Here is a 12,979-nt window from a genome sequence, read left to right on the forward strand (position 1 = left end):
TTGGGCTCCTGTGCTGGGCGTGAATGAAGCTTACTTTAAAAAAAACAAAACAAAAAACAACAACTAGTAAATGAAAACCTACTCAAAATGCCTGTAGTGTCACCAGGTAGACCTATCAATGCTCTGCTCCTTTTTAAGTTTATTTTGGGAGAAAGAGCACAAGCAGGGGAGGGGCTGGGGAGAAAGGATCCCAGCACAGAGCCCAGAGCCTGAAGCAGGGCTCAGACTCACAAACGGAGAGATCGTGATCCACGCTGGACCCAGAGGCACCCAGGCACCCTTTGCTGCTCCGTTCTTCCACTCCATTTACATAGGTGGGGAGAAGTTAATGTCTGATAAAGAAAACCCTGGATTTTAGGCCCTGTGAATGTCAGTGAACATCTTAAAATAACGAGAAAGCAAGAGGTCACAGTTGTAAAACTTCCCTTACTGCTCAAGATTAACAAGAGTCTACAAAAAGCAGAGAAACGGTCCTGTGGCTCTCTAACTCCTCAGCGAGAACTCGAGAGCAAATTGCCAAAGCTTCCGTGGATGAGAGGGAGATGCTGCAGCCAACCACCTCCTTCCATAAAAGGCCAAACAAGAAAATCGAACACCTCCCTGCTCCCTGAAGTACCACTGCCTAGACGTGAAAAGGGATACACAGTACAGAGGTCTCAAAATGTACCCACACAAGCACATTGCTCTTTGAAATTTAAAGAAAAAATTTATTGAAGATCTGAAAAACAATTCCTAAAAGATTGGCTTTTCCAGAAAACTGTAGCTACACAACGCATTGCGTCTATCATGTTAACACGTGCATTAGACACAAATACAAAACCATGAAACAAGCCACCATTCTTCAACAATCGGAGCAAAGGGACGATGCCTAAGGAACAGCATGGACGGCCTGTAGGATGGGCTCTTTACTTTAAGCACCATAAAAAAAGGAGCACAGACGGATGAGCGTGTTCAGGTATATACACTGAATCGAACCTTTGGCACTAGGAATCAGAGCAGTTTGTCATACAGCATTAACACATATTATAAAAGTGCGGAGTGTCAAAGGGATAGAACCACCAGCATTCAAAAGCAGCTTTGTCGACTAGGCAATAAAACACTCTACAGTATGTCTCTCGTCGTCCATCACTGAATACACTGGTAGCGACTTTGAAATGAAAAAAAAAGAAAAGAAAAAAGGAGCTATAACCCCTTTTATTTTCTCTGTTTAAGATCAAACAGAAAACAAACATCAATTCTGTTATACACTAACATTTGCAAAGTACATCATTTGTACAAGAGGAGGACTAAACAAAACTGTGTTTACAGAAATCCAAACAGCGTCAGCGCCTCGCCTCACACAGCTTTCCGATGGTACTCAGGCGGGGCGACTTCATAATCGCTGGCACTAAACAAGGTTGCAGAATTCTTTGCCAGGTATCTAAAAATAAAACATTATTCATTACAGAGACGAAAAAGAATCGCACACCTTGATCCAAATCAAGGCACAGAGCTGCACAAAACAATTTCTCCTAAAATATACTAAAATCATGGCAACCTCACAGTGAAACCAGAGTTACAACTCAGTCAGGGTTATGGACCAAACAACAATGCGTAAAGGTCCAGAGTTGCTCTCCCATTTCAAAACAGGAATAGCTGGCTGTCTTCAGAATACCAACTTGACAGCTTGGACTATCTTCTCAAAACAAATGTATCCTTTTTTTTTTTAAGTTTATTTATTGAAAGTGAGAAGTGAGCGTAGGGGAGGGGGGGCGGGGGGAAAGGGAGACAGAGACAGAGACAGAGACAGAGAGAGAGAGAGAGAGAGAGAGAGAGAGACAGAGAGAGAGAGAGAGACAGAGAGAGACAGAGAGAGAGAGAGAGAGAGAGAGAGAGAGAGAGAGAATCCCAAGCAGTCTCCGTGCCGTCAGCACAAAGCCTGATGTGGGGCTCGAACTCCTCAATCGGGAGATCACGACCTGAGCTAAAATCAAGAGTCAGATGCTTAACCCACTGAGCCACCCAGGCGCCCCACAAATGTATCCTAAAACAACATCTAGGGGCGCCTGGGTGGCTCAGTGGGTTAAGTGTCTGACTTCCGCTCAGATCATGATCTCACAGTTCGTGAGTTCGAGCCCTACGTTGGGCTCTGTGAGGACAGCTCAGAGCCTGGAGTTGCTTCAGATTGTGTCCCCCGCCCCCCCGCCCCTCCTCCACCCTACCCCCTCCAAAAATAAACACTGAAAGAAAAAAGAACGTCTAGATGTTTTCCCTAGCTCTTTGAAATTCATTACATTAAATACAGATTCAGAAAGTGACACTTTCAAGTTTAAATTTGAAATGAACACCATAAAAATCAAAGGGACCTGAAATGAAGTATCAAGTAAATAGTACGTTTATTTCACAAAGAAACCGAGGCAAAGAGAGGACTCTACGTCTCACTAGTAGAGCAAGGACTATAGATTTGCGAGCATGTGCTGCGGTTTTAGAATTATAAAATACATGGTATCATTTTAAGAAAATTCAAATACAGAAACACATGACCTTCCCTCCCAAAACTATGCCCAAGAAATAACCCACTTTTTGGTATGATCCACACTTTTCTAGGTCTTTTCCAAACACTAAGGATGTTTCTCCATGAACGAGAATTGTACCACACAAATACTCTTCAGAGCAACTTGATTTTCGTAAGTGGACACGACATGGGAATCTTCCCTGATCGGACCGACATGCCTTCAACAGCAGCTTGGCTGTTTAGAATTCTTCATTATTATACACACAGAGTCTAGGGGCGCCTGGGTGGCTCAGTCAGTTAAGCATCTGACTCTTGATCTCAGCTCGGGTCACGCATGATGTCACGGTTCCTGGCTTTGACCCCTTCATCGGGTTCCGAACCTGCAGTCGGGAGCCCGCTTGGGATTCTCTCTCCCTCTCTCTCTCTGCCCCTCCACTGCTCACGTGCTCTCAAAATAAGCAAACACTTAAAAATTTTTGTTATACACATACATTTTAAAGCCTCATGTATTTGGAAATCTTTGTGCACTTAAGCATTTCTACCAGCTAAGTTCCCACTTGAACTTTCAACAGGCACTGCCAAAATGCCCTCTAAAAAGGTGAAGAAACCAGGACGGCCCTTTTCCTCAGTACGTTCAATCGCAGCCACTGAGACACAGCTATTTGGATCGTCGGACACTGAACGCATTTCTGACAGCCCCCCTATTGCCAGTTCTGTGAAATCCCAATGTCCTACTTTTCACTGGTCTGATCATCTTTATTAAAAATTCTTCTTCGTGTGTTACTACTTTATCACAGAATTTTAACTTTTTACATAATTTCCTATATTGAGTTAAAAGAAATTTTTTTTAAATCTTTATTTATCCTTGAGAGACAGACAGAGTGTGAGCAGGGGAGGAACAGAGAGAGAGGGAGACACAGAATCCGAAGCAGGCTCCAGGCCCCAGGCTGTCAGCACAGAGCCCGACGCAGGGTTCAAACTCATGAACTATGAGATCATGACCTGAGCCGAAGTCGGATGCTCAACCAACTGAGCCACCCAGGTGCCCCTCCTATATAGAGTTTAATATTTGTTTTGTTGAAGTTTATTTCTTTTGAGAGAGACAGAGACAGAGGACACGGGTGTGCAAAAGTTGGGAAGTGGGGGAGAGAGGGAGAGCGAGAATCTCAAGCAGGCTCCACACTGTCAGCACAGAGCCCAATGACGCGGGGCTCCAACTCCCAACCCTGGATGACCCTGGGATCATGACCTGAGCTGAGATCAAGCGTCACTTAACCGACTGAGCCAGCCAAACCCCGATTTTACTATTTACAAAGACTTTTCTCACTATAAAAATAACAAAAATATTACCACTCTTCTTGATCTTAATAGTTTCAATGTTAGACTTAAACTTGTGATTCATCTAGAATTTCACTGCCTGACAGAAAGTGTGGATCTGATGGTTTCCTTCCAGAACACTAGCCAGTGGTCCCCGTCTTTCCCCAACGGCTCCAAGGCGCTGCTCCACCATGCACGGTGGTCCACATCGCACTCGTGTCCCACGGACATCTCTACTCACTCCTGTACCGCTCTGTCCCGTTTACTCGTGTCTTCCCACGTGCTATGATCTACAGTGCTGACAGGTCAGAGCCAGTTTCGGGGCACTGTACTAATTCATGTTTCCGATTTCAGGCATACTGTTACACTTACTTTAGGAAATCATGAAGATAATTCAGCAACAATGCAAGACTCTTCTCGTCCAGAGGAGTATAGGCCAACATGGCTCCAATTCGTACTGTGGAGATAAAATAATGTAGTCAAAATTACATCCAAGGGGGCACCGCGGGCATTACGTGACCTAACACAATCATCACAGATTCCTTTAAAATTTTTTTTAACATTTATTTTGAGAGACAGAGCACGAGTAGGGGAGGGGCAGAGAGAAAGAGAGGGAGACACAGAATCGGAAGCAGGTTCCAGGCTCCGAGCGGTCAACACAGAGCCCGATGCGGGGCCCAGACCCACGAACCGCGAGATCAGGACTTGAGCCGAAGTCGGACGCTCAACCAACTGAGCCCCCCAGGCGCCCGCATCACAGATTCTTTTAAAATACATGATCTCAGGGGCGCCTGGGTGGCGCAGTCGGTTAAGCGTCCGACTTCAGCCAGGTCACGATCTCGCGGTCCGTGAGTTCGAGCCCCGAGTCAGGCTCTGGGCTGATGGCTCGGAGCCTGGAGCCTGTTTCCGATTCTGTGTCTCCCTCTCTCTCTGCCCCTCCCCCATTCATGCTCTGTCTCTCTCTGTCCCAAAAATAAATAAAAAACGATAATGAAAAAAGTAGGAGCTTAACGAACAAAACATGATCTCAGAGATGCTAACTTTGAAACAGATTTAGATAACATTTTCAATAAAAAGCTCAAATTGAAATGGAGTATTTTAGAATGTTATTTTCTGTAACCACTTCAGATTCATTAGGAAAGACAAAACTACCAAAAACCCAAAGAAAAAAGTTTTTTCCTCAATGGCACATTACCGAACAATCTCAGTAGATGTGGCGCCCCGTACACTTGGGACATGGGCGCGTCCGGGTGGTCTGCGAGAATCTCCGCGTACTGCGGCCTCTCAAATTTGTAGAGCAGCTGAGTCCCCAGCATCACGTTGAAGTACTCCTTTATGCCGGCCACCACCTCGTTCACGGCGTACTCCCTGACAAACAGAGAGACGTGTACTTGCGAAGCAGGTCACGGACAACTGAGAAACGGGGATTGATTCGACCCATACAGGAGCAAGGGACCGGAGTCGAAGGCTGAACTAATGACGATGAATTTTTACCCGACAGGTTTTTTTAAACAAGAGATTTAAACAAAAGCACAAGAGAAATCAATTCCAAAAACAAACCGGTGCTAAGTAAACCACGGCCTTCAGGCTGAGAATGGCTTTTACATTTTCAAACAACTGTATTTTAAATGGTTATATTATGCACTTAACACCTAATAGCTTCACTTTTACCTAAATGTTTACCATCTGCCCTTTCAGGAAAAAGTTTGCCAACCAAACTCCAGGTCAAACCAATGAAATTCTATTTTGCTAGTTTCTGATGGCATTTAGAGGAAGTGGACGTTTCAAAAGATTAAGATTTGGAAAGAAGAATACTTAATGTCTTTCTATGCACTTGAAAGATTTGTATATTCTTACTTATTATCTGTGTTTCCTCGAGATTTCTTGTAATTTGCATAATCCTCTAGAATGGAATCCACGTTCTTCTTGGCAGGAAGATAAAACAGCTGTGGAAAAAAAATACACCTGAATACTAGTGTTCTTTTTACAGGAAAATTACAACGGAAAAGTCTTAAGGCAATAAAAGACCACCTAACAGTATTACAAAACAGGAAATGGCACTCTCCAGCACTTAAAACATGCGTAATGTGGCTAAGGAACTAAAAATTTTTATTAATTTCAAGGAAGGAGCCAAAAATGTGACCAGCAGCTGCCGTACTGGACACCACAGCTCTCAAGACTGGCATCTGTCGGACACACACACACACACACACACACACACACACACACACACAAACACACACACCATTCACTACGGAGGGAATGCACCACGCAGAAATGCACCTCCAAGACACCGTCATTATGTACCCTGTGTGTACCATGTGCCACACCCCGCTTGAAGCATACGTGAACTCTGAGGTCGTGCTCACATCTTCAGTGTGAGGCAGAGACCTACCGAGGCCGAGTAACCTGTCCAAACTCTAAGTGGTAAAGCCAAGGTTTGAACGCAGTAGTTCAGCTCCAGAACCGAATCAAGAACCAAACAGAGTCCACATCTGTACATGATGGAGGTCTCCTAAGTCTCCTTATCCCCAAATCTTCACACCCCCACTCCCGCCCATGCTGCTCATTCTAAGTACTTGGTGCATCTGTCCTATAAAGTTCTCCACTTGAGGTCTAGGACCGCACTCTTGCAATGTCACACACGTACCTCACAAAGCCCCGATTTCCTTTCCGCTAGCAACCACACGTCTCGGCCAGAACACTCAGGTTGTCTGGGAGGCCATGAATACTTGGCAGAGAACTGTGTGCTTCCTACAGCCCAGCAGCAGCAGCACCACGTGAGGACACCCCATTTTCAGTGACAGAACAGAAACCACGTGCTACTTCATCTTTACCAGTTTTCAGGGCTTCCTATCCTAGAAAGCTCCAAAACCGAGTTATTGCCACCTATTCTCGCTAAAAATTCAAGGATTTCTTCTATCCTTTCCAAGACATGCCTTCTGATGATCAAACTATTCAGTCTCTGAATTAAAATAATATTCATCAATCACACCCCTTCAAGAGCCAAGTCTATACAATTTTTTCCTTAAAATCTGTTTCCACATCAGCAAGAACATACCCTACAGGTTACAATCTGTGTAGCTTTCAAGGTACCTGTTTTTGCCGGGTAATTAAGTCCCAATCATCAACAAGCCACGGTTTTAATTCTTCAGGAATCTTTACTTTCACTTCAACTCTGTTCATGAATGTTTCCTCCTGAACAGAAAAGGGAAGGGCATTAAAAATCTGTCTTTTCTCGCTCAATAGCAACACCAAAATTCAGGGTTTTTCTCAATATTTAGAGGCACCAAGTACATACGTATATGTTATGTTTTATTTTTTAATTTTACAGAGAGAGCGAGTAAGCACACACAGAAGGGGCAGGAGAAGAGGAAGGGAACAAGGGAGGGAGGGAGGGAGAGGGAGGAAGGGAATCCCAAGCAGGGCGGCCTCTGCACTGTCAGCTTGGAGCCTAATCTGAAGCCCAGCTTGGGCCTTGATCCCACAACCCTGGGCTGGGATCATGACCTGAGTTGAAATCAAGAGTTGGACGCTCAACCAACTGAACCCACCCAGGCTCCCCTGAATTAGTTCAAGTACTCAAATGGACTGCCAGAGTTGGCATTTCAAAAATCGTAAATGAAAAATCCCTACAGCTAAGCTGCTGGGAGAAAAGAAGCTTCTCTTAATAGCCAAGGACTATCCCATACAGATTAAAGTTACTTCTTTATACATAAAATTAAGTGTCCTGACTTCTAATGAAGTCTTCAATAACTGCCTGAAGTTGCCTATTTTCAAAACATACACTCTTTAGGAGTATACCATTGCTTCCTAACCTCAGCTTCAGAAATATAACTGTCAGTTGAAAATTAAAACCACACTTCCAAATTCCTAATTTTGGAAATCACAAACAAGACATTTTATCACTTAAGAATTCTAAACTCATATTCACACACACATATATGCAGGCTAGATAAAGCTTCTGTGGCATTTGTTATGGGTTTATTAAATCATCTTGGGACATACTAAACCATTTAACGTGAACTCGTAAGTCTATACAGTCGAATACCAATGAAATATTTAGTCCTGTACATGAACATAGAGCTTACAGACGAATATTTGATGATGAGCTGGGGAGGACATACACAGCAGGGACACATGCAGAGCTACATGTAAAACAGAAGATGTATAAAAAAAAAATCCTTAATCCAAAAAAGAGGAATGTTTTCATCGCAGTAGTTAACCATGTTAACAATGTTTGCAAGACTGAAGTTCTGATTATTTTATTGCACAGACTAGAAACACTAACATGCTATTCGTAATGTTAAAAACTCACATTCTCAACGGTAGGATCCACTCGGGCCCTTTTCTTGCGAGGAGGCTGAGGTGTCTCGCTGGTACTGCCACCATCTCCATTTCCAGGTGCTAGACACATGCAGGACAAGAACAGGAGGTTCTTGGCTTAATACAGGAGACACTCTTAAGGAAAATAGTTTCCCGATAAACCCTCTTTCTTATTTTTCCATTACACAGGTGTTACCTGAATCTAAAGAATCGTAGTCCTACCAAAAATACAACTTTTATAAATTGTTCTATCATTTAGCATAAAGTAACATTTAGTGGGGCGCCTGGGTGGCTCAGTCAGTTGAGCGTCCGACTTTGGGTCAGGCCATGATCTCACAGCTCGTGAGTTCGAGCCCCGCGTCAGGCTCTGTGCTGACAGCTCGGAGCCCGCAGCCTGCTTCAGATTCTGTGCCACCCTCTCTCCCTGCCCCAACCCACTCGCATTCTGTCTCTCTCAAAAATAAACATCAGGGGCGCCTGGGTGGCGCAGTCGGTTAAGCGTCCGACTTCAGCCAGGTCACGATCTCGCGGTCCGTGAGTTCGAGCCCCACGTCAGGCTCTGGGCTGATGGCTCGGAGCCTGGAGCCTGTTTCCGATTCTGTGTCTCCCTCTCTCTCTGCCCCTCCCCCGCTCATGCTCTGTCTCTCTTTGTCACAAAAAAAAAAAAAAAAGATAAAAAAAAAATTAAAAAAAAAAATAAAAAAAAAAACATCAAAAAAAAAATTAAATAAGTAACATTTAGCAACATTATCTTACATTTATTAAAAAATACTATCTTCCCAATGACTAAGACTAAAGAACATGAAAATAATAAATGCTTACAAGGTTTTTCCATTATAAAAAGAATCCTCAAAGTTGGCTCTCTACTACTATGTACCTAACTATGTACACTGTTGTGACTCATCTTTGAGATCACCAAACATGATAAGCTTACTCTCAAAACTTTGTAACTCTTAAAGCTTAACACTGATTTCAAAATGTAAATGTTATGAAGGTAAAATAATTATTTTTAACCAAGTTAATATTCTTACTTTTCTGTTTGTTCTTTTTGGTTTTCCTAAAAGGAGAAGGAAAAAAAAAGAAAAACATGTGATTACTGCTAGTACACCCGCCCCCATACGTTCCCTTTTACCAGGGTTAAGTTCATAGAGAAACACTGCCTTGGATGGGAAGATCAGGCTGTAAATATAGTTTCCCTGCTCAGACATTAAGAATTTTCAGTGACAGTTGGCTAAATTCACACCTCCCTCCATATAACAGAAAAATAAACCAAAACCACATCGGGAGACTTCTAGGATTATACTCTTAATTTATAAGCTCACGGCATGTAAGTTATAACCATACTGTAGTTTATGTTACCCTATTCGTTCCACAAAATCCAAGTTCCAAAAGTCAACATTCGCCGTTACTTCAGTAAACTGGTGAATGTGTATGTTCAGCGAACTGGTAAATGTGTATGTTCCACCCTCACTGGCCCACAATGTTCCACCCTATTTCTCCCTAGTACATAGTCCTTCCTTTTTGACACCTAACAAGCTCTTTCCTTCTGAAACCAATGTCTCCTTCCTCTTAGTCATCATCTCCAATAGCAACTTCACTCGTTTATTTACCAACCGGCAAACAGTAAACTACTCATTTTAATTCCACATACAACTACTTACAGAATGCAAGGAAATGGTTTGCAAAAAGCCCAAGATTATGGACTCTATCTGGTGAGACCCAACCGTAACACTGGAGTATGCTGACCCTTCTACAGCTTTAGAAAGTATTTATAGGGGCACCTGGGTGGCTCAGTTGGTTAAGCAACCGACTTTGGCTCAGGTCATGACCTCGCGGTTCAGGAGTTTGAGCCCTGCGTCCGGCTCTGTGCTGACCGCTCGGAGCCTGGAGCCTGCTTCCTGCTTCAGGTTCTGTGTCTCCCTCTCTCTCTGCCCCTCCCCTACTCGTGCTCTGTCTCTCTCTAAAATAAAATAAACATTAAAAAAAATTTTTTTTTTAAGTATTTATAAGTTATTAACTTTACTCATCTAATTTAGAGCAGAAGGTTCATTTTACAACTCAAATTAACTTATGTTCCGTTACAAATACAAAAAGCTGGCCATCTATCTGAAAGTACAGGTTTTTTCCTGTTTCTCTAAGTTTAACTTCTGGAACACAAGTATCTGTGTTCAGTCTGAACAGTATTTCTGGGTCAGACTAAACTATGAACTTTTACTTAATTGATGTCAAGAACATGTGAGGACCGGGGCGCCTGGGTGGCTCAGTCGGTCAAGCGTCTGACTTCGGCTCAGGCCATGATCTCACCATTCATGAGTTTGAGCCCTGTGTCCGGCTCTGTGCTGACAGCTGGGAGCCCAGAGCCTGCTTCAGATTCTGTGTCTCCCTCTCTCTCTGCCCCTCCCCTGTTCGCACTCTGTCTCTCTCTCTCTCTCAAAAATAAGCATTAAAAAAAAAAAAAAAAAAAAAAAAACAACGAACGAACATGTGAGGACCAAGAGCGACCAAGAGCTTTTACACACACATTCCTGACCCACTCATTCTACCATAAAAACAACGAAAAAACACGGACAACTAACCCTAACTCTTAACATCTATAAACTATACTTGAATGAATCCCAACAACAGACTCTGACATTCTTGTTTCAACCTTCTTGCTTATGTTAATAAGCAAGCTAATTTCTCAACCTATGCAACAGATTTCACATACTAAACTGCTGGTGTTGTTTGCAGTCCTTTCTCCAAGCCCTTCTCTGCCAAAAAGGTAACTGAGAAGACTGTTAAAGCAAAAAGCACTGTTCCAGCCTCGGATGACACCTATCCTGAAATAGAAAAATTCCTTCCCTTCAATCCTTTAGATTTTGAGAGTTTTGACCTGCTTGCAGAGCACCAGATTGCACACCTCCCCTTGAATGGAGTGCCTCTCATGATCCTTGATGAGGAGAGGGAACTTGAAAAGCTGTTACACCTGGGCCCCCCTTCACCTCTGAAGATGCCCTCTCAACCATGGGAATCTAATCTGTGGCAGTCTCCAACCGTTCTGTCGACCCTGGATGTTGAATTGCCACCTGTTTTGCTATGACTTAGATATCTGAATTTCTTAGCACCTAATAGTTTGTACGTTTTGTATTAATAAAGCAATTCTTTAATAGACTCTTCCTTAAAAAAAAAAAAAAAAAGGGGTTGTGAGTGTATTCAATGCTGCTGAATTATACACCTAAAAATGAGTTAGAGGTAAACTGTATGTTATGTATATTTCACCATAAAACAAATGGGGAGGAGGGTAGAAAACCTGCTAAGGGAAATTAAGGGATATGTAATTATTATGTATTTTCAAACAACTGAACGCTTGAGAAAGGAGTGCTCATTGGCATTTTTCAAGTTGAAATGTTCCAGGTTCCATTTTCAATGAACTCTAATACAGGACAATGGGTATATGGAGCTTGAAGCTCACTTCTAGAACGATCACTTCCATAACGATACGCCAAATTAAAACAGGTCTGCTTACACTTCAACACTTTTCTGCTGCAGGCCGGCGGTCTTCTTCCCTGGGGCAGCGCCTCTCATCTTCCCCTCTGCATACTGCTCCCTTCAAAGAGAATTCCAATGAAGTTGTCATCAAATGAGTACTTACATGGAAAAATAATTGTGCCAGCTTGATCCCATTTTGAAATTTATATTCAAACTGAGATCCCTGTGCCCTTCCCAAGTAGAACTCCCACAGAGTCCGGGAGCCAACAAGATCACAGTGCATTTCCAACTACAGAAATTTCCAACATCCTGCTGCTTCCTACCTAACTCTATGGACAGACTAGAAATGACTGGTCTGCTACTCCTTCCTTTTTTCTAGGAAAGGCTTCTGTGATTGAAGTCAAAGCCACAACACGGCAGCTGACAGGTACCAAGAATCATTTTTTTTGGCAGGCAGGCCACAGGATTTCTACTGTTCATTCCACTTCCCAGAACTAATGTACAGACATTTCTCTTCCTACTCATGTTGCCAAAACAAACTTACTGATTGGCTTTTTGAAGTTCTCGCTGTTTCTGCAGATTGGTGTCCACGTACTTGAGTACTCTGCTTTCTGGAACCCATTCATCCCAACTGTAAAAGACAAAAGTTAAATTATCATTCAAAGACATTTTTACTACTATTCAGACCCTGCCTCCAATTACTTGTAGAGATCCAAGAGGCAAGACTCTGGATTTCTCTGAGATTTAATTAATTGGGACTACAAATTCGTTCTCAACTGAAATGAAAATCCAGTGAAAATCTGTGCTGTAAGAGAAAGAAACTATATCCTCAAAAGCAGCACCCTAAACCTTAACTGCCAGATTCCAAAAACAGATTATTCAAATCCTTTCTTAAAACGAGTACAGTATGGCACTTAACATTAAGAGTCCCTAAGCAGAGACGCCTGGGTGGCTCAGTCCCTAAGCATCTGACTTCTGCTCAGGTCCTGATCTCACAGTTCATGAGCTCGAGCCCCGCTTCAGGTGACCTCGAATCCCACTTTGGGTGAGCCCCGCTTCTCTCTCTGATCCTTCTCTCTGCCCCTGGCTCACTTGTGCCCTGCGCCCTCTCTCTCTAAAGAGAAAAAAAAAAAAAAAGAGTCCTTAGGTAATTATCCTTACAGAATAAAGAGATCTTAAGAATTTTAACTTCCAGGGGCGCCTGGGTGGCGCAGTCGGTTAAGCCTCCGACTTCAGCCAGGTCACGATCTCGCGGTCCGTGAGTTCGAGCCCCGCGTCGGGCTCTGGGCTGATGGCTCGGAGCCTGGAGCCTGTTTCCGATTCTGTGTCTCCCTCTCTCTCTGCCCCTCCCCCGTTCATGCTCTGTCTCTCTCT

At 43.3% G+C, this 12,979-nt stretch overlaps 1 protein-coding gene and 1 pseudogene across 3 annotated transcripts in view; one reads left to right on the plus strand and one right to left on the minus strand.

The window, feature by feature from the left end:
* Nucleotides 1-1,176: 1,176 nt before the first annotated feature.
* MORF4L1 (mortality factor 4 like 1) overlaps nucleotides 1,177-12,979 on the minus strand; it is a 23,942-nt gene continuing 12,139 nt past the window's right edge. For all 3 annotated transcript variants that reach the window (XM_049614389.1, XM_049614388.1, XM_049614390.1), the window contains 9 exons: nucleotides 12,150-12,236; nucleotides 11,643-11,723; nucleotides 9,169-9,194; nucleotides 8,130-8,218; nucleotides 6,908-7,009; nucleotides 5,669-5,757; nucleotides 5,007-5,179; nucleotides 4,184-4,268; nucleotides 1,177-1,420 (listed from right to left, as the gene is read on the minus strand). In XM_049614389.1, coding sequence (XP_049470346.1) covers nucleotides 1,336-1,420; nucleotides 4,184-4,268; nucleotides 5,007-5,179; nucleotides 5,669-5,757; nucleotides 6,908-7,009; nucleotides 8,130-8,218; nucleotides 9,169-9,194; nucleotides 11,643-11,723; nucleotides 12,150-12,236 — 817 coding nt within the window. In that variant the 3' untranslated portion in view covers nucleotides 1,177-1,335. The remainder of the gene's footprint in view (nucleotides 1,421-4,183; nucleotides 4,269-5,006; nucleotides 5,180-5,668; nucleotides 5,758-6,907; nucleotides 7,010-8,129; nucleotides 8,219-9,168; nucleotides 9,195-11,642; nucleotides 11,724-12,149; nucleotides 12,237-12,979) is intronic.
* On the plus strand, nucleotides 10,848-11,308 carry LOC125910767 (securin-like; annotated as a pseudogene).

This window comes from Panthera uncia (genome assembly GCF_023721935.1).
Source record: "Panthera uncia isolate 11264 chromosome B3 unlocalized genomic scaffold, Puncia_PCG_1.0 HiC_scaffold_2, whole genome shotgun sequence".
Lineage (NCBI taxonomy): Eukaryota > Metazoa > Chordata > Mammalia > Carnivora > Felidae > Panthera > Panthera uncia.